Source organism: Cordyceps fumosorosea (assembly GCF_001636725.1).
Source record: "Cordyceps fumosorosea ARSEF 2679 chromosome Unknown scaffold_14, whole genome shotgun sequence".
Taxonomy (NCBI): Eukaryota; Fungi; Ascomycota; class Sordariomycetes; order Hypocreales; family Cordycipitaceae; genus Cordyceps; species Cordyceps fumosorosea.
In genome coordinates this window covers 717,878-737,119 of record NW_017387314.1, presented here as the reverse complement: position 1 = coordinate 737,119, position 19,242 = coordinate 717,878, and the positions used below count along the sequence as shown (strand labels likewise).

General features: G+C 55.2%; 8 protein-coding genes across 8 annotated transcripts; 4 read left to right on the top strand and 4 right to left on the bottom strand.

Annotated features, from left to right (window-relative positions):
* Window positions 1-70: 70 nt before the first annotated feature.
* On the bottom strand, window positions 71-2,426 carry ISF_05893 (Transcription factor; the record flags this gene model as incomplete). Its single annotated transcript, XM_018849498.1, has 4 exons — window positions 71-1,294; window positions 1,345-1,803; window positions 1,856-1,886; window positions 1,945-2,426. 4 exons carry the CDS (start codon window positions 2,424-2,426, stop codon window positions 71-73), a joined length of 2,196 nt encoding a protein of 731 aa, XP_018703525.1.
* Window positions 2,427-2,765: 339 nt separating this feature from the next.
* On the top strand, window positions 2,766-4,447 carry ISF_05892 (Major facilitator superfamily domain, general substrate transporter; the record flags this gene model as incomplete). Its single annotated transcript, XM_018849497.1, has 2 exons — window positions 2,766-2,933; window positions 2,984-4,447. The coding sequence occupies 2 exons, from the start codon at window positions 2,766-2,768 to the stop codon at window positions 4,445-4,447; spliced, it is 1,632 nt and encodes a 543-aa protein (XP_018703524.1).
* A 120-nt stretch (window positions 4,448-4,567) lies between these two features.
* On the bottom strand, window positions 4,568-5,598 carry ISF_05891 (Alcohol dehydrogenase superfamily, zinc-type; the record flags this gene model as incomplete). Its single annotated transcript, XM_018849496.1, has 2 exons — window positions 4,568-5,415; window positions 5,472-5,598. The coding sequence occupies 2 exons, from the start codon at window positions 5,596-5,598 to the stop codon at window positions 4,568-4,570; spliced, it is 975 nt and encodes a 324-aa protein (XP_018703523.1).
* Window positions 5,599-6,076: 478 nt separating this feature from the next.
* ISF_05890 (HET domain protein) lies at window positions 6,077-9,999 on the top strand (the record flags this gene model as incomplete). Its single annotated transcript, XM_018849495.1, has 4 exons — window positions 6,077-7,469; window positions 7,551-7,687; window positions 7,758-8,811; window positions 9,512-9,999. 4 exons carry the CDS (start codon window positions 6,077-6,079, stop codon window positions 9,997-9,999), a joined length of 3,072 nt encoding a protein of 1,023 aa, XP_018703522.1.
* A 602-nt stretch (window positions 10,000-10,601) lies between these two features.
* Window positions 10,602-11,075, bottom strand: ISF_05889 (hypothetical protein; the record flags this gene model as incomplete). Its single annotated transcript, XM_018849494.1, has 1 exon — window positions 10,602-11,075. The coding sequence occupies one exon, from the start codon at window positions 11,073-11,075 to the stop codon at window positions 10,602-10,604; it is 474 nt and encodes a 157-aa protein (XP_018703521.1).
* Window positions 11,076-13,594: 2,519 nt separating this feature from the next.
* Window positions 13,595-14,613, top strand: ISF_05888 (short chain dehydrogenase/reductase; the record flags this gene model as incomplete). Its single annotated transcript, XM_018849493.1, has 3 exons — window positions 13,595-14,133; window positions 14,217-14,263; window positions 14,330-14,613. The coding sequence occupies 3 exons, from the start codon at window positions 13,595-13,597 to the stop codon at window positions 14,611-14,613; spliced, it is 870 nt and encodes a 289-aa protein (XP_018703520.1).
* Window positions 14,614-15,402: 789 nt separating this feature from the next.
* ISF_05887 (chymotrypsin-like proteinase 5A precursor) lies at window positions 15,403-16,161 on the top strand (the record flags this gene model as incomplete). The annotated part of the gene is made up of 1 exon (XM_018849492.1): window positions 15,403-16,161. One exon carries the CDS (start codon window positions 15,403-15,405, stop codon window positions 16,159-16,161), a length of 759 nt encoding a protein of 252 aa, XP_018703519.1.
* Window positions 16,162-16,623: 462 nt separating this feature from the next.
* On the bottom strand, window positions 16,624-19,062 carry ISF_05886 (replication factor C subunit 5; the record flags this gene model as incomplete). The annotated part of the gene is made up of 6 exons (XM_018849491.1): window positions 16,624-16,972; window positions 17,051-17,673; window positions 17,727-17,743; window positions 18,227-18,382; window positions 18,440-18,581; window positions 18,634-19,062. 6 exons carry the CDS (start codon window positions 19,060-19,062, stop codon window positions 16,624-16,626), a joined length of 1,716 nt encoding a protein of 571 aa, XP_018703518.1.
* Window positions 19,063-19,242: the final 180 nt, after the last annotated feature.

Sequence of the window (19,242 nt, the reverse complement as noted above, 5' to 3'; positions counted from 1 at the left end):
CGATGAAGAGTCCTCCTGGTAGCAATACAAGCTCCGTTCTGAACCACTGTTATGCTCACACACCGTGCTGTCAATATCCCTCCACATGGAAAAAGCCAGTCTGCTCAGACACCAGCTGGTCCCAGTTCACCCACTCGTCCAGATTCATCTCAAACGATCCGAGATCCGAGAACCCGCTATATCCTTCCTCAGCCGGCGGCTCTGCAGTCTGCGCAGCACCACCACTGCTTCCCAGCGCTGCAGTATCGACAACCACCCCTTCACTCGTCCTTGCCGCGGCAACCTCCCCAGCCACCTCTCTCTTCTCCCTCATTGCCTTGATGTACGCCGGCTCCTCCGGCTCCGGCATCCCCGCCACCGCCACCGCACGCCTCGCCGCCACGTACCCGTCCCAGACCTCCAGCGTCCACCTGCTCAGCACCCTGTACACCGCCCTCGCTGAGGACTGCCCGAACGCGTCCGGGTACTGCGCGAACACGCGCCCAATCAGCCTCCACACGCCGTCCAGCTCCGCGTCACCACCCCGGCGGCGCGCCTCGATTAGCACGAACAGGATCTTGTCCCACAGGTAGGTCGAGTTGAGGCGCCACTCGTACTTGCGCAGCGCCGCGTGCTCGCCCACCATGGACGCGTACTCGAGCAGCTTGGCGGCGTTGCGAAAGGCCACGTCGCGCTCCGCGGGGGTGGCCGCGACGGCGGAGTCGGCGAAGCGCCGAGGGTTGTGCGCGAAGAGCCGCGTGTTGCAGACGGCGGCGCGGATCATGCACGAGACGAGCATGTCGAGCGGGCGCGAGGGGTCGCAGTAGCGCAGGTACTTGGTCTCGAAGCGGTCCTCGATGGCGTCGATGAGGGCGTCCTTGTCGGCGGGCGGCACGCGGGAGCCGGTGCCGATGTCGCCCCAGGACGCGGCGGAGGTCGTGGCGGGGGTGCCGGAGAGGCGTTGGAGCGACTTGGCGAGGTCGCAGCGGACGAGGCACATGGTGATGGACGTGATGGCCTTGCGGTCTTTGGGCACCTCGGTCATGGACGGCTGCAGATCCTCGTCTTCGACGTTCCATGGCAGGCCGGCGTCGCCGGTGTGGATGTCCAGCGACGGCTTCGCGCCGAGCAAGTCTGAGGTGCGAAAGTCGAGGTGGGCAACGTACCACCACAGGCGGCGTCTCATTTCCGTTTCGAAAATGGACAGCCCGAGAGACGTTCCATCGCGGTGCAGACCCATCTTCTGGGCCAGTCGCAGAGCAATACCGCACAGGATGTGCTGAGATTCATATCTCATGGTACCGCGCAGTCCCATCTAGTACCATGTTAGGACTGCTTAGAAGTGAACGAGTTTAATGACCATACCATGAAAAGGCAAAATGCTCTTAGAGTCATAGGACTAGTTGTACTGAGCAGTCCGGCTCTCTTGAGGGTGTGCCTCGCGATGGCTCTGTACTTGGCGAACATTGTCTTTTTGCTTTCGTTGAACAGCTTCTGGCACTCCTTCTCTTCGATGACGCTGATCGTCGCAAAATAAAAGCAAAACATCACTGCCTCGATTGGTCTGGAAACATCCTCCTTTCGTTCTGCCGCTTGCAGTACCAACGCCCAAAATGTGGGCATGTGCATAATCTTCATGAGCGGGTCGACTCTGTCGACGTATATATCCCGGAGGGCATACAAGCAGTGTATCGTGGGATGCCAGTCGCGCAGCTGACCATTGAAGCTGTTGCTAGAACTTGATCCTAGGAAAATATCGGCTTCGGGCTCGTCATCGTCGTCGTCGTCATCACCAACGGGGACATATTCATCAGGGTGCCGAAACTGGGTTGGTCAGACGGCATGTGGGAAAGGGGGCAAGCCAAAGAATACTCACATCATCAGTAATATCTGTCCACAGAGTACTACTGTATCTCACATTAGCACATGCAGAGCATTGACAACATCTGAGATGTTGTGACGCACTTTTCGTAGTATCTCGAATTACCCTCCTTGCTGACCAGCTTCGGCCCCGACCCCGGCGTCCTGATCAATGCAGATCGCAACCCCATCGACGGAGCAGCCTCGCCGCCCGGCGTCGTTACCGAAAAGCTCGTAAGTGAATCCGCCGTGTCGTTGCCCTCCGATAGCCCATCCTCATCCCCTCCCCCTTCCACTTCCTCTTCACGCCTCGTGCTCGCCTTCTCCCCGACGTCGACGCCCCTGGTCGTGAGCATCTCCTCGTACCGCCGAAGTTTGGCGTGCAGGGTCTCGCGCGACGGCTTCGAACGCTTGCGCTTCCCTCGCACCGGCGCCACGTACTCGCATTCGGCCCTGGCGCGCTTGCAGTTGCCGCACGGCTGAACGCGGTCGCATCGGACCTTGCGCTGGCGGCAAACGAGGCACGAGAAGGGCTTGACGCTGCCACCGTCGGTGCTCGGTCCAGGTGAGGGATCTTGCGGCTCCATATTCTGGACTCGAGCGTGCTTCGATAACACTGGTTGGAACGGGCAATTAATTTTCGCTGTTCGGGGCTGGGGTTAAGCGCTCCGAGGCTGGCAAGTTCTAATGGTGAAGGCTCGGGGCTCGGGGGTCAAATTCTGCATTTTGAGCCCCGAGCCAGCGCCGCGCCAACACCGAATTACCCCATTGGGAAAGATCGTTGTCAGCCAGCTTCACTTATAAGTCCGTGGCAGCATTCGAAGGCTTGCTGCCCCTTCCTGTCATAATAATTGTATTCATATTCTGTCCCTTTTCTTCCCCCGTCTATCTCGTCTCTTATTTTTTGCACATATTTTCTTCTCATAATGTCGACAAGAGCCGCTCCAAAAATGCCCCCCGATTCACAACAGGATGAAGAAAAGCAGCCACCAAGCGACGCCAAACCTGCCGTTGCACCAGTCGAATATCCGCCTGTCGTCAAACGCATTCTCATCATGATTGCCCTGTATCTATCAATGTTCCTCATCACTCTCGTAAGTACCAATATCAACCTACCAACATGCTGTTGCTCATCAGCGTCCAGGACCAAAACATCATTGCGACCGCGATCCCGCGAATCACGGACGAATTCCACTCCATCGACGACATCGGCTGGTACGGTAGCGCCTACCTCCTCACCACCTGCAGCTTCCAGCTTCTCATGGGCAAGGTCTACAAGCACTACCCCGCCAAGCCGCTCTTCCTCACCGGCGTCTTCTTCTTCGAGGTCGGCTCCGCCATCTGCGGCGCGGCCCCGAGCTCCATCGTCTTCATCGTCGGACGCGCCGTAGCCGGGTTCGGCGCCTCGGGGCTCTTCTCCGGCCTGATGGTCATCATGTTCCACACGATCCCGCTCCGTCAGCGGCCGCTGTGGCAGGGCGCCGCGGGGGCCCTGTTCGCGGTCGCCTCCGTCGTCGGGCCGCTGGTCGGCGGCGCGCTGACGGACAGCGTCACCTGGCGCTGGTGCTTCTACCTCAACCTTCCGATCGGAGCGTTTTCCATTCTGGTGACGGTGTTTCTTGTGCATCTGCCGAACCAGAAGCTGGAGCCTCGCGCGAAGACGCTCCTCGGCAGGTTCCAGCAGCTGGATCCCATCGGCAATTTAGCCTTCTTCCCTGGCATCGTCTGTCTCATCCTCGCGTTGCAATGGGGAGGCACGCGATACTCCTGGAGCAACCCGAGAATCATTGCGCTTCTCGTTGCGTGCATTGTTCTCGTCGCTGTTTTTATCGGGATCCAGGCCTGGAAACAGGAAAATGCCACTCTGCCACCGCGCATCGTCAGACAGCGCAGCATCGCTGCCGCCATGTTCTTCTGCTTCTTCAACGGTGCCGGCATGATGGTTCTCATGTATTACCTCCCTGTCTGGTTCCAGGCTGTCAAGGGTGCCTCGGCTGTGAATTCGGGCCTCATGCTATTGCCAACAATCCTGTCCCTCGTCGTTGCGTCCATCGCCTCGGGCATCGTCATCTCGCGTGTTGGCTACTATGCGCCCTTCTACATCGTCAGCTCCATTTTAACTCCTATCGGGGCCGGAGTGCTTTGCACGTTCACCAAGTCAACTAGTCAAGGCATGTGGATTGGCTCGCAGGTCGTCTTCGGCTTCGGTGCCGGCCTCGGCGTGCAGCAGCACCTAAACGTTGTGCAGACAGTTCTGGAGCGCTCTGACATTGCTGTGGGATCCGCTGCAGTCATGCTCGTTCGATTTCTTGGACCGGCAATTTTCATTCCCATTGCACAGAATATTTTTCTCCGGGATCTCGTCTCGAAGCTGACGGCACTTCCTGGTGTGGATGCGGCCAAAATCATCAAGGGCGGTGCTACTGAATTGCGGTCGTTGGTTTCCGGGAATGATCTCGACATTCTTCTTACTTATTACAATGCCGCTATTGTAAAAGTCTTTTACATTGCGGTTGGCACTTGTGCGGTCACTATCTTTGCAAGTGTCTGCGTGGAATGGCGAAGCCTCAAGGCCAAGGCTCAAGCAGAAGCTGGGAGGCCAAAGTGATAAAGGATGTGGCACGCTTTAATGTCATTTTGTAATTAAACAGAGCCAGCTTGAAATTCTATTCATACTAATATGGGTAATATTTAATTCGTACTATTCTTTTGTAATTAGAGTTACTTGTCAAATCACAACCACCATCTTGTGGCCGCCTCCGCCATTTTCTAGAAGTGTGTGAATTTCCTGGATTTGGTCCAGCTTAAACTGGCGAACTGGAATATTGATTTTACCATCTTTGACGGCTGTAAGCAGTCTGTCCCAAGGCATAGACACAAAATCGTGCTCGTCGCCGCCGTAGGAAGTGAGACGGCGTCTCTGCGGCAGGTCCGTGATGGGCGAAAAGTCGTGCAATGTCCACTCGCCTCCCTGGATGCCTGTCATGCAGACGGTGCCCTTTGGTTTGAGGCACAAGATGCTATCCTTGAGTGTTTTCGTGCCAATGAGCTCGAGGACCTTGTCGAATTGTTCTTCGGCTGCGATCTGCCTTGAAACGGTCCCGTCATCGACAAACACCATGTCAGCGCCGCTGCTTTTCAGTAGAGTCTCGCGGCCGGCAGACCGGGTTGTCGCTCCGACCCTAGAAGCGCCTAGATATTTGGCCAGCTGAATCGCTGCCAGTCCGATGGAGCTTGTCGCGCCACGAATAAGAAGCGATTCTCCGGGCTGCAGATTCAGCGCCTCGGTGAGAGACCCGTAGGTGGTCTGGAGCATCTCGGGAAGCGCGGCCACGGTCGCCAAGTCCAGGCCGAGGTCTGGAAATGGCTTCACGAAATGATGAGCCGGGCAGACATACTCGGCATAGGATCCTGGAATTTCGCGACCTAAGCCGCCCATGCACGTCGCCACGAGTGTTCCGATGGGAATAGCAGCAGCCTGTCCCTCGGCATAGGCGGCGACACGACCGACAAGCTCGATACCAATAATGCGAGGGAATTTGACGGTAGGAGAGTGACCTTGTCGTGTAAACATTTCTGGCATAATTATTAGTTCGTAAAATTAATAAATCGGAACCAAGTCCAAGTCTTACCTGCGCGATTGATGCCAAAGGCGAGCACTTTAACAAGTACTTGTCCTGGCTCTGGTACTGGAACCGGTACCTGTTTGATCTGGAGAACTTGAACTGGACCAGGCGTCTCACACACAACAGCCCGCATGGTATCTGGAGTATTTGTTTCCATTGTAGATGATGCTTGGTAAAGATGGCCATTGGTTTCGCGGTTCTTGAACTACTGCTGTATTTAAGGGCGGGGTTGAAGCTGCTGTTGGTGTATGTATTTGTAAGTCTTTACCCATCATTCCATACACCCCATCAACCTTATTCTAACTAAGTAGCTCTAGCTCCTCTTCCTTTTTCAGTACGAGGTTGTAAACTGCGCTTTAAATGTCTATCTTACCACCAACTGTATGCTGGTTGCTCTCTGCAGTCGCCGAGTTGCTGCACTACTTCAGCCCAATTCAGCTCGCGTTTTGTCCTTATTCGAGTAGTAGCATAGTGGCGCAGTGCGCTGAAAACGCCTAACAGAATGCCTCTTTATCAATACAAACACCTATCGTGAGATTTTCCTTTGTTGACTTTAGTCTTCACCCTCTCACCCTGTCTCACACTCCCTCTTGGTGAAGACTTGCGCAAACATGGATTTCTTACCATTGCCCAAAGATCCGACTTTCCCGACTCCAGAGACTCCATTTCTTTCATCGCAGAACTGGGACTTTGGTCCTTTCCGCGGCTTCCTGGACAGGAAATATCAAGACTTGGGCCTCACAAATGCGCCTCAGCTGCCAACCACCCATGCACTGCTGACGCTCCCGCTACAGCGCATCTTTGACGCCGTCCCGGCCGCCAAGCTGCAGTCTTTCGTGCAGACGTGGCTCTTCTTCGGTCTCCTAGCTGAATTTCTGAGCCTCAACGAGCTCGAGGATGGAACGCGCCTCGTCAGCCTCGACCAGGCGCGCGAGGAGATGGCTGAGCTGTATCGTGAATTCTCCACGACCGGCGACGACGGGCAGAAGCTCCTCACCGCCGCGCCCATCCTCGGAAAGGCGGACATGTTCGTCGAGAGGGTTAAGCTGGCCGGGGAGCTCGCGCCGCGCTTCCACTACCTGCACGCTTGCCTGACCCGATCCGTGCAGGTCGTCAACAACACCTTCAACCAGCTGGACTACGCGATCCGCTACTCGGTGGCCGGCCTGGGCGAGCTCTTCATGACCAACATCTACGCGAGCAGCCATTTAGTGACGCCGCGCATCGTGCTGCCCACGTCGTCGTTCAACTGGTTCAGGGACTACCTCAGGGCCGGCAACGACGTGGAGAAGCACATGCTGAGCGTGGGCTGGTGCCCGAGCGAGGTCGAGAAGCTGCGAAATCTCTTCCAGGGCGTCGCTTCGCTGCACTATGTCACGAGGCTAAGGCCGCGGACCAGGCCGGGCGATCACGTCCGGTGCGCAAACTACGCCTGCCGGGCCTTTCAGATTGACATTGAGCAGTACAAGCCGCGGCACGCAATGGAGGGTTGTCAGTGCGACGACGTGCACGTAGACGAGGCCGAGCTGGTCCGAGCCCTAAGAGGAACTACCTCGTATCCCGTGTTGAAGATAGACATCGGGCCGGATGGCGCGGGGCCCGCGAACGTCACGCTGGAGACGTATAGGCCTGGTGTCAACTACGTCGCCCTATCCCACGTCTGGGCCGACGGGCTGGGGAATCCACGCATCAATGCGCTGCCCCATTGCCAGGTGATGAGAATCGCCAAGGCCGTCGCGGAGCTCAACCGGACGATGAATGAGAGCAAGGACGATCCAGAAACCGAATATCGCGTGTGGGTTGACACAATCTGCTGTCCGGTTGAGCTCGAGGGAAAGGCCATTGCTTTGGAGCGGATCGCAGATGTCTACAAAAACTCGACGCATGTCCTCATTCTCGATTCATCTCTGACTTGCATGGACACCACCACAAGCGACTTGGCCGAGATGTTGCTGAGGACTTTTAGCTGCTCTGCTTGGATGCGGCGACTCTGGACTCTTCAAGGTATTCACCAACTTCCCCCCTTCCGTATTCTTCCTTCATATTAGTCTGCGCTCCTCGGATACTCACGCGGATCTTCACCAGAGGCCATCCTTCCAAAGAATCTCTGCATTCAGTTCCAAGACAAGGCAGCATCCGCTGCAGACCTCATGCGCGACTTGTACATTGAAGGCATAAAGGACATGCGGCGCCTCCGAATTTGGCACGACCTTCTCAACGAGGTATGACGATACATCTAACCTTGCACAGTTCCTTGCAAGCCCCCAGATATCTCGGGGCTAACTCACACAGTTCAATTACCTTCAAAACTTTGAGCAAGCAAGTCGCGGCCTGGATGATTCATACCACAGGCCGCAGCTCGTCGTGCTGCAGAGAGCTATTCACTTCCGCACCGTGTCGGTCTCGTCCGATGAGCCCCTCTGCATAGCCGTCTTGATGAACCTGCAAATTGAAGGGCTGACATTGATGACTGACGGACAAGAGCGCATGGCTCGTGTCTGGGCCGCCTTGGCCGAGACCCTCTGCGGAATCTCCACGTCGGTCGTCTTTTATCTCGAAGAGACCTTGTCCCTCAAGGGCTGGCGCTGGGCTCCCAAAAGCCTCCTCGGCAGCCTCGGCGAGGACTCCACGCTCGGGATGGACGAGCGATCCCTCCGCTTCTCCGTCCCGCTGCCCGTCACCCCGCAGTCCGTCGGCATGCCCACCCCTCGGGGATTCCGCATGCGGGCCCAGGGCGGTCTCCTCCGGGTCGCCCCCCTCCGCGAGAACTTTTCCGTGCTGCCGTGGAAGGGCGTCACGAAGCGCTCCATCGAGGCCCACGTGCTCATCCACCGCGAGGCGACCGACGACTGGTACCGCATCGCGGACTGGCACCGCAGCCGCAAGCTGGGCACGTGGACGGAGGAGGAGCGCAAGGCGTACGACGAGGCGCACCCGACGCCCATGTTTGACTGCATCCGGTCCGACAGCGCGGCGCTCGTCTTCAACAAGTTTGACGTCGACGCCGAGGTCAACGTGGCCATCCTGGGCAAGGCGCAGGAGTGCGCGGATGACGGCGACGAGGAGGAGGAGGAGGGGGGGGAGGGTCAGCAGAGGGCGATGCTGTTTGAGCGGGAGCGCACGGTCATGTGCTGGCGTCTGGGAGAGCAGGAGGTGGCTCTGCTGAACAAGGTGATTGTCATCGCCAATAGGCTGGCGGACGACCAGGTCACGGCCAACTTGCTGGCGTGCGGCGAGGAGGCCGGCCCGGAACGCGACAATTGCCTTGCAGAGGTTCGGTCGTGGTTGGAGAAGACAGTTGATCGGGAGTGGAAGCAAGATCCGGAATTTGCACAGCTCGTGGCGAGTACGATGGGGGATGACATGGAGGGGTCTACCTGGCCATTGATCCTGGTCGACTATTCCAACGTTATTCACATGAAGGACACGGCAGATGATCAAGTTTGGTTCGTTGATTAAGGCAAATCATTTAAGCATGCATCATCTCTTGGTCTGGCCCGTAGTGCAGTCATGCTCTCAGAGGATGACTTGTGTTGTCACAAAACTTGCATATTCAGCCTGTCTTCGATCTTAGTATACAATAAAGCATAACAAGCGAAAATGATCAAGTCTACAAAATGACACATTCTTTCTTTCAATCGGCGAGATGTCGGGGCTGGCGATCAGCAGCGCTGGCGCTAGTGTTGAGTCATCAGCTGGATGCCATCAATGACTCGACTGAAGCCAAACTTATAAACCAGCATATATTCCAGATGGGCCCTGATTGAGCTCCCTCAAGAATTCTGCCATGGCAACGTCAACTGTCGACTCTGTAGAGTCGCCACAGCCCATAGAGTCTCCCGCCTTCGAAGTCGTAAGACCAGCCAAACTACCGCCCAGCATCCGCCCTCGACACTTACATCAGTGGCTAACGAAGAATAGATACGACCGAAGCTATCTCGAACCACTGAAGATGAGCGCCCGATCGTTCTCATGACATGCGCTATCGCAGGCACGCTCATACACCACAGCAACTCCGCAGCGTCCCCTCGCTAACCTTCCTCCAGGCGCCGGCAAGAGCACGCTGGCCAAGACCGTCATCGCAAAGCTACCCAACTTCGTGCGCTTCTCCGTCGACAAGATCATCCGCGACAAGTACGGCCTGTACGGCATCGACTTTGCGCGCGACAAGTACTCCGGGTACCTCGACGAGGCGCAGGCGCAGATCAAGACGGAGCTGGCCGCGCTGCTCCGCGAGGGCACCCGCGACGCCGTGCTGGACCTGTCCTTCTGGAACAGGGCGTACCGCGACGAGTACAAGGCCATCATCGAGAAGGCCGGCGGCCGCTGGGTGCTGGTCTTCCTGGACGCCGGCAAGGAGCTGCTCTGGAGCCGCATCCAGGGCCGGAGGACCGCGCGGGACAGAATACCGGTGGAGAGCGGCGCGAGGGATGGTGATTCGGCGTATGATATCGAGCCGGAGACGTTTGAGATGTACTGGAATGGATTCGAACCTCCAAATGGGGAAGAGGAGATCAGATACGTGGTGACGTGAGAAGCAGCCGCCGAGGTGTAAGATTAGGAGATTGTCTTCTTTTCTATAGTGCAGATAACTGTTACAAGTCTTCTCAAATACTTGACCAGCGATGTTTTTATGTCGTTGTCCAATGCAGATGGTTTCAAGATTACAACCAGCGCTTGCCCTATTACACACCTATTGTGGCCTATTATACAGAAAACGCGGCAAGCGTTCAAAATCGCTTCGCGCATTTAATTACATATAAACATATAAAAATTATCCAGCACATTTCTCAAGAAGAGCGTTTTCTTCACCAAATTCTTTACAAAGTCGAAATTCCTCGCGCAGTCAGCATTGACCAAGACGCAACACTGCAGTTTCGATCTACCAGACCTCGAACTGCATGGCGGCACCAGTCTTGCGTCTCAGCCATGCTGTACGTCATAGCAAAGTGGTAGATCATGCGCAGCGGCATCATTATTGTCTGCACCCCAACCAGGCTGTTGTCGCCCGCGATGCTGTGCGCGACGGCGTGCTGCATGTTGTTCACCGTCTCGAACATGACGAGCCCCTCAACGTCCCCTTCGATGCTCCGATTCATATGCTCCGGCATCAGCGGCATCGAGCATCGCATCTTTTCACTCTTTGTGAATAAGATCATCTGCGCGAGCCAGAAAAGGGGCAAGTCTCTGACAGGCTTCGACGCTGATGCAGGCAACGTCGCCGTCAGCGCAGGGGCTGCTGAGCATCCCGTACGGCTGCGTCACCCACTGTGGAAAGTGCTCACGGAAGGCTTGCGCCGCGTAGAGGCCCTGCACCAGCGCGGAGAGTTGCTCGTGTTGCCGCTCAAAGTTCAACCTGGCGGTGCCGTCGTAGGGGTGGACGGCGATGAGGTCTGATTGCTGGACGTGAGAGGGGGGCAGAGCGACGACATCCAACACGCGATGTAAGTCGTCATTTATGACATCTCCCCAAGATTTGAGGTCCCATGCGTTGACTCCTGAAGGCTGGTAGCCACCGAAGAGATCCCGTGCCAGCATTGCCGTGCGGCAATACGTCAGCGTCAAGAGGTCGGGTGCGCCATACTGCCGGATGCTGCTCATGGGCGACATGTTTCCGATTTGGGTCGAATGGCTGAGCTAGTCTTCCATTGAAGTGTTTGCACCGTCGAGTATCTGCCATCGTCAATGTTAGAAACGCGCTGTGCGTGGTCGCGGCGGGAGCACGCTTTACCTCGACAAGTTGAAGCATCAGAGACGTAAAGGCCGTGTTATGCCAGCCATCTTGGGGCAAACCACCGCACTGCTTGGACTGTCCAAGCCCGAATAATGCTTGAATATACAGTGTGTTTGACCGTGAGGGACGATGGCAAGCATCAGACTGCGTATGTGAAGAGGTGGCCGCCAGAACCGCGCGGATGGCCGAGTCCAGAGGCTTGAACTGCATGCGGATTTGTGGGACGTCGAAGAGACTGAGGTCGGATAGAAGTTTGCATAGCGATGCTACTATTGGTGTCGGGAGAGCCGGGGACCGTGTGTGGTAGAACTCGATCGTGGTAAAGGCCGCGCGGTCGGGTGAGGAGCCGTGTCTGGACGACGACCTGGATGGCATGGACGAGCCGCCCGCGTCGGCCTAGTTCGTGGGGTGGCGAGCGGGCATCTTTCGCCTTGCTCCAGGCCAAGGATATGGAAGCTGACAATGATAGTTTTGAGGTTTCATCGGGCAGTTGGGAAAATGAGCATCTCTGTCCAGGTGATGGTCCGTGGCTCCGTCCACCCACACGCTCGCCTCAAGTCTGCGTCAATCGGGTGCTCTAATGAATACAGCATTAAGATTCAACAGTTCAGCTCCCGCACAGGTCGTGGTCTGTTACAAGAGACAGCGTGTCTCGTGTCACTGGTATGGCCGTAGCGGCCCATTCATTGTTGGTGTCGAACTGTTTCATCTGCGGCCTCTCACAATCTCGCGCTGGAATTCCATTTCTGGCTTCGCGCTGTTGCTGGGAACTTGAAGGCCAAGACAACCGGAAACAGGGCTGCAGAGATGGCTTATACCCGCAAACCTTGGCAGATTCTTTCTCGGTGGTGAAGAGCTCCTACCCGGCCGTGAAAGGCAGTTTTGACCTTTATTTACTATGTAGGTCTTAGACGATGACTGCGTTGTGGCCATATACGTAAATGCTTCTAGAGCCCATCTGGCCACTCCATTGCTAATCGTCACACTGTTTACCCGTGCTATCCTCTAGTTACCGTATCAGATGATTATCTTGCGACTTGGCTGATTAAACAAACAACCACTTGCTTTCTTTTTCTAATTTCGTTGTTGTTTCGCTCTTACCTCCATGGCCTTACCTACCATCTGACTGCGCCACGAGGCGGAATTCCGGTATCGCGACTACTACGCAGCAGTGGAGAACCGGCCTTCAACAACAGGAGGAATCAATATTGCAGGGGTTAAAAAAAAAGAAAAAGGAAAGAGACATAAAAAAGGCGATACAGTTTAATCTCGGCGTTGTAACCATCTAGATATCCTGCCACCCAGCTGCCACCCAGCTGCCACCCCCACGATTGAGGACAAGGCTCTCAGCTCAGCCTATAGCCAGGCATCGGCATCTTCACCTATATACCCAATAGAAGCTAATGCAAATCAGCTTCTTCGAGGCTTATAATAAGCGTAGCATGGTAGCCCTATCAGTCACAAGGCATTCTGTAGGTACATTTGTAAGCGCTCCTCCATCTACTCTCGCCACACCATGTGGAGGTCTTGCGGAGGTATTGGGACGACGGAAAGCATTGCCCACGCCTTTTTTAAGGGAAATAAAATAAAAACCAGTAACAGCGAAACTCAATTGTCTCCCCTACACTTTCTGGTAGCATACAGCGTGGTTGATAGCAACGCGCAGAACACCGGGGCAAGAATTGACTTATTAGTGCAAAAAGCGGCCGCAGCATCTCTCTAAAGCTTATACTGAAGCTGGCAAGCGCAATTTTACCGGAGTAGCATGGCACAGGAAATCGCGGTCGGGAAAATAGCCTGGGGATCAAGATACATCTCCGTGTAAAGACGAAGCATCTACCCAGCTGAGGCCGAGGGCCGAGGACCGACGCGAGAGTGAGTTCTTATCTCCCAGTTTTTCTTGCAGGTAGACCGGTAAGCCTTGTGAAGCTCAACCGCCGAGCGGAATATAACGATCCCGACCTTTTCTCTAAGCGCGGAGCCCGCCCCTGATCATCAGCAAAACTGTCAGTAGACAGCGGTAGAAGCCGGAGTTTTGCTAAGCGCCGACGCCGGCTCAGACGTATGTAGGATTACCCTTTTAGACTCTGAACGCCACTAATTTGAATTAATGGGAGTAGTATATAAGTAGAACCAGACTTTTTATGGACAACCAAAGTTTGACTGTCAAAAGTTAGTGTGGTACGTCGCGAAAACGGTTCTTTGCAACATACACCTGCTGTAGGGTAGGCTGCTAGCAAGCCGAGGCATCTAGACAGGGGACCAAGGTAGGAGCAACTGCTCCCGTCCAACCCAGACAAACGGCAAACAAGGGCGCAATCAAACACGACAACTTTCCTCACTTAACCAACACACCTTGGAAATTGACTCTACTTGCATCGGAGTTTCTATAGCAATGGCAACCGAAATCACCGAGCGTCCTCAGCCGGGCCAAAAGACGGCGCTCATCACCGGCACCGGCGTTGGGGGCATCGGCGGCGCGCTCGCCACGGAGCTGCACCGCCAGGGCTACTTTGTCTTCTGCGCCGTGCGGCGCCCCGACAGCATCACTGAGCTCCTCCGGCCCGGCATGGCCGTCGTGAAGCTCGAGGTGACGGATACGGCGTCGGTCGAGGCGGCCGCGGCCGAAGTTGCCGCCGTCACGGGCGGCACGCTCGATGTGCTCGTCAATAATGCTGGGGTCGTCAAGCACCGCCCGGCGCTGGACTCGGACATTGACGGCGACGTCCGCCACGTGTTCGACGTCAACGTGCTGGGGCCGATGCGCGTCGTCCAGGCGTTTGGGAAGCAGTTGATCGCCGCCAAGGGCTGCGTGGTCAACATTGGCAGCATCGCGCCGGTCGTGCCCCTGGCGTTTTCGTCGTCGTACAACTCCACGAAGGCGGCGCTTCATGCGTACGGCGACGCTTTGAGCATGGAGATGAAGCCGTTTGGGTACGTGCCGCGGAATCCCCCCTTCACCCTTCTCAGTCGCGATGATCCCTGTACGACTTCGTTCAGTGCTGACCCTGTGATAGTGTCGACGTCGTGACGGTTGTCACCGGTGGTGTCAAGAGTAATATCAGTACGACATGATAGATGCCCCTTCCCGATGCCTTGCTATGCCCACCCTGCTAACAACACGGGATAGCTCGAGGGAACCCAAGCCTGCCCGCGGACTCGCTGTACATGCCAATTGAGAAGTTTTGGCGCAATCGCACGCAAATCTCCAACAGTGACGAGTCCATGGCAACCGACGTGTACGCTCGCACCGTTGTGCGCATGATCCAGTCCAAGAAGCGACCCCTTCGGTTCTGGGCAGGCGCAAAGTCCACGCTCGCTTGGTTCCTTGCCATGTTTGTGCCCCTGCGCTGGCGTCTGTACTTGATGGCAAAACGATTTGGCCTGCTTACGCTTGGCAAACCTGCCAAATAAATGAGATATTAAGGCTGCGGAGGACTGCATGAAATCAATGAATATTTTGTCTTTTTAGAAATGTTGTCTTTCATACTTTATCTCAGCATCGGCCGTTTTGTCGCATCGATCAACAAACGCAAGACCTCTTTATTCGGCAACGGCAATATTACCAGATCCTTGAATATGCAAATCAATTTGGCAACATGGTTTCTGCTGTGTGATATACACTGTCTGACAATTTGTGGGGTTTCTCGTCCTCCCTTTTTCTCCCGATGCTACGTGGGAAGAGGACCACGGGAGTAACTGTACTTCATAGCTCCGGGAAGAATACGAGGAATCTGTCCAATAATAAAGAGCATCCGAATTGGAAATAAAAAAACCGGCTCAATCTGAAACGACAATTAGCACCTATTATTGTTCACAAACATCCAGAATGCGCCGTTCAGCTGTCATGCAAGGACCCAGGAGTGCGCACAGCCATCTTGGGCGATCACAGAAACCAAGGCACAGCGTGAGACACACAGTCAAATTCACTGGCAGCCCAGTAATAAGATGCCCTTGTGGTCCATAATTCGTTTCCGTAACCCCTGATGATCTGTAGATGGAATGATGAAAGGGACATATATTACCCATGTTCTCTGGAACACTTTGCACATCTTCACACCACGCCTTCGCTTTGCTTCGGTTCTGGGCACGCCTCTCCATCCTCATAGCAGCCTCATCAGTCACTCGCTCGACCTCGCCCATCTATCCATAACCTGATTACCCTGATTTTCTGCATTTTAGTCAAATACCTAGGGAATAAAAATGAGGCTCTCATTCTCCATCTACGCTGCTGCGTTAGGCGCCCAGCTCGCCTCCTCGGCGCCCGCCATCATCGGCGGCCAGATCGCCGGAGACGGCGCCGCGCCCTATATCGTCAGCATCCGCAAGAACGGCTCACACAACTGCGGCGGCACCCTCATCCGCAGGGACGTTGTCCTAACCGCCGGCCACTGCCTCATGGACGTCGTGCCGCGGACACTCACTGTCGTCGCCGGCTCGCACTCCGTCAAGACGGGCGGCGTCGAACGCAACGTCTCCCAGGGCATCACCAACCCCGACTTCGACTCCATCAAGCGCATCAACGACATTGCCCTGCTCAAGCTCGCCGCGCCGTTCGACCTCACCCCCGCCATCCAGACCGTCGCGCCCTTCCCGCGGCAGGAAGTCGACGCCGGCACCAACGTCACCGCCTACGGCTGGGGCTACAGCACCTGGCCGGGACGGACGAGGCCGGACGAGCTGCACTTTGTGCAGCTGAGCACCATCACCACCGCCGCGTGCAATGATGCCTACCGCGCGTACGACGGCAAGAACATCACGGACAACCAGGTCTGCACGGGAACGGGCGGCCGGGGGACCTGCCAGGGCGACTCGGGCGGGCCTCTCGTCTGGGTCGACGGCAACAACAAGACGTACCAGGTCGGCCTCACATCCTTTGGCGTTCCATGCGGAAACGAGTATCCCGACGTGTTCACCAAGATTAACCCATATCAAAAATGGATCGAGGCCAACTCTGTCTAGATGGTATATGCTGTGAGCACAAGGGGGCGGGGGGGCAGTGTATTGGTTATATTCGTCTCGATTGATGATATCTACACGTATGGGCTCAGTGACCTGTGAAGGCTGGGAAATGGCTCTACGAGTAGTTGGGACGAATAAGAGGCCTGCATTTTTTTCGAGCAGCCATTTGCTGCAACATTCAGTATAGATTCTTCTGCTAGAAATGGCTAGCACACCTCATAGAGCCTGCATACAGTATACCGTTTCAATCAAATACCTCCAAGTGAAGTTATCCAATACGAAAAGTAAAACCAAACCGTCATGCTGGAGGTCGCGCAGATCAGAGACGTCACTGCTGTTCTATACAGCAATAGAAGATGGCCGTAACATCCCTGGCAATAGAAAGCCGTTGTTAATATTAAATTTCCGTACTATTTTCAGAGACACCTAAACGCCGAGTTATCTGGTCGCTACATGCTCTGCTCACATGTCCATGCTCATCAAGTACATTTCCAGAACTCTCATAAACTTGGCCACAAATGCCTCCAGGTGGAAGATGACCTTGGTCCCCGTCTTGATGCGGTGCTCGTAGAATGCAGACCACTGGATCACCTCGCCCTTCAGATCGTCATCAATCATGCCCAACAACTTGAACGTGAGCGTCTTGAGGATGATTGTCGGCGGAATACAATGGGTCAGCAGGTCGTACAGTTTTGCGCGAACCTGTAGAATTCGAGCGGGCGTGTGCTCATCCATGATCTCCTTGGCAATCTGCCCAATGAGCGCGTCCCAGTCTGCAGGTGGAATCGGGGTGCTGTCGGTGACTTTTTCGCTGCAACGAGAGTCAGTACCACGGAGAACAAGTTTGTACGCAGCCCCAGTATGGGCAGAGCTGAAAAGGAGGACGTACTTTTGCGCATGCACTGCCTCATACATCAAGAGAGCCTTGCGCAGGTTACGGCCGCTCTCCACTGCTATTCTTTGGTGCAGTCCTTTGACTACGCTCCAGTTCTCTTTCTTCGCTGCGTACGCAAGCACGTCGCAGATCTGGTCGTGTGACGGTGCCGCCACTCGGACCAGCAGCGTTCGTGACCGAATCGGGGCGATGATGTTTGAGGTGGAGTTTGCGAGGAGGATGAGTCGAAGGTTGGGCGAGTATTTCTCCATGGTGCGACGGAGCGCCGCTTGCGCATCGCGGCTCAGGTGATCGGCCTCGTTGATCACAACAACCTTGAAGCGCTGTTTGGCCGACTGGTCGACCTGCTGCGTCTGAGCCACCTCTTTCAGAAGATCTTGTACAACTACCCTGTCATAGTTTCCGACGTCGGACGGCGTGATCTCCTGGTGGTAGACTGATGCGACAATGTTGAACTCGAGCTTGCGATTGCTACTCGTCTGGAAGACGCGCGAGTCAATCTTGATCTTCTCCACGCCAGGGCCGTAAAGCTCCTTTAGTGTTGCCACAATTCTAGTCTTCTTTCCAGCACCGGACGGTCCGTATACGAGGAGATGGGGGAAATCGCCGCTTTGTGCCTGTCGCCTTGTAAGCTATTGAGGTATGCGGAGTTGTGAACAGGCGTTCGTACCAGAGAGCGAAGGCGTTCTGTAAGTTCGTCGTGATAGGTTAGCGCATCGAGAGACCTGGGCCTATGCTTATCGACAATGAGAGCCATTGCTGTTGTGGTTGCCGATTACTTCGCGGTGATGGAGGAGTGTAAAGTCCTTTTCTTGGCCTTGCAGAACGAGAGACGCGTTGGCGCGTTAAGTGCGGCGGCCCTGGTCCAGCAGCTCTCCACCAAGAGCTGGCTGCCTGGCCTACCAACATACCTACATAGGTACATATTAACCAGTCCTGCAGACGGCGTAACACAAAATGCCTGTCACAATAGACGGATTTCTAGAAGATAACTAGAATACAATTTACTCGCGATATTTTGTAAGTTTTTTTGGTACATGGTATGCTGTACATTTTCCAATACTCTTTTGAGACATGTCGCTGCGGCCACTCTCCTGTGGCATGATAATATACATATTCGGATTATACATCGGTTGATTTATGATGAAGCCGGAGGTTGGCTACCGTTACCTGCCTCAGAAACTGAAGGAGCGGTTTCCACCGCTTCGATGACCTGTGCCGTTGGGATTTGGCGTCTAGGACGCTTAAGCTCCTCAAGCGTTACGCCGTCGAGCTTGGTAATGCCAACAACTGGCGCTTCGCCCTTCTTGACAAATTCCCATTGACCTTCCGTTGGATTAGCATAAGGCCTCTAGACATGCTGCAATCAGCGCGAAAACTTACCTGGCAGCTTGTTGCCGGCCAGTCGGAAAGCGTCTCGGACAACCTGCTCGTGGATGCGACCGCGAACCTCGAACAAGACCTGGCTTACCGCCATTCTCGTAGCCCAGTGGTCAAAGGAACCTTTACCCTTTCCCATTCTCATCTATCCGGTGTTAGCATGGCAGTCGAGAACATCCGTTTCGGTGACCTGTTACCTCGTTACCGCTGACGTAGACACCGATGTTGCAGCACTTGCGCTTGTAAAGCCGATACTTCTGCCCTCGGAGTCGTACTTTGATGGTGTCTTCTGCCATCTTCAGCGACTTTGCACTGATGCGACGTTGCTTGTCCGTCATGCGAAGGCCAAAGTCACCCCAAATGACAGTGGTTCCCTTTGTTGAGCCTCCAGTGGCCACACGAGGACGGCCCTTGGCCATCTTCTTCTTTCGGTTGATATCGGGCTCGAGCCATGTTCCAAAAACGGGTGCGGTTGTCGAGAACGCTTTTGGTTGTTGCGCCCAGGCTGTGGACAGAGCTCCCAATTGCCTGAGCAAGGGGTTTCGGATTTGTCGCAATGGCGATGGACTGCAAATTTGTAAGCCTCTGAAGGCATTGGCCAGCGTCGATGGGATGCTGGGGTTCATCTTGGGCGGGAAGGATTGCCGGCTTCAAGTTCGCATTGCTCCTGTTCCTGAAGCTTCAAAAATCTTAGCCTCAGTCTACCATGGTAGGTTGTTGTGGCCTGACGCATCAGGCATGAATCCACTTCAATTAAGCAGCTGCAAGGTCACGCACCTCGCGTCAGCTTCGCGTCCACCTTGTGG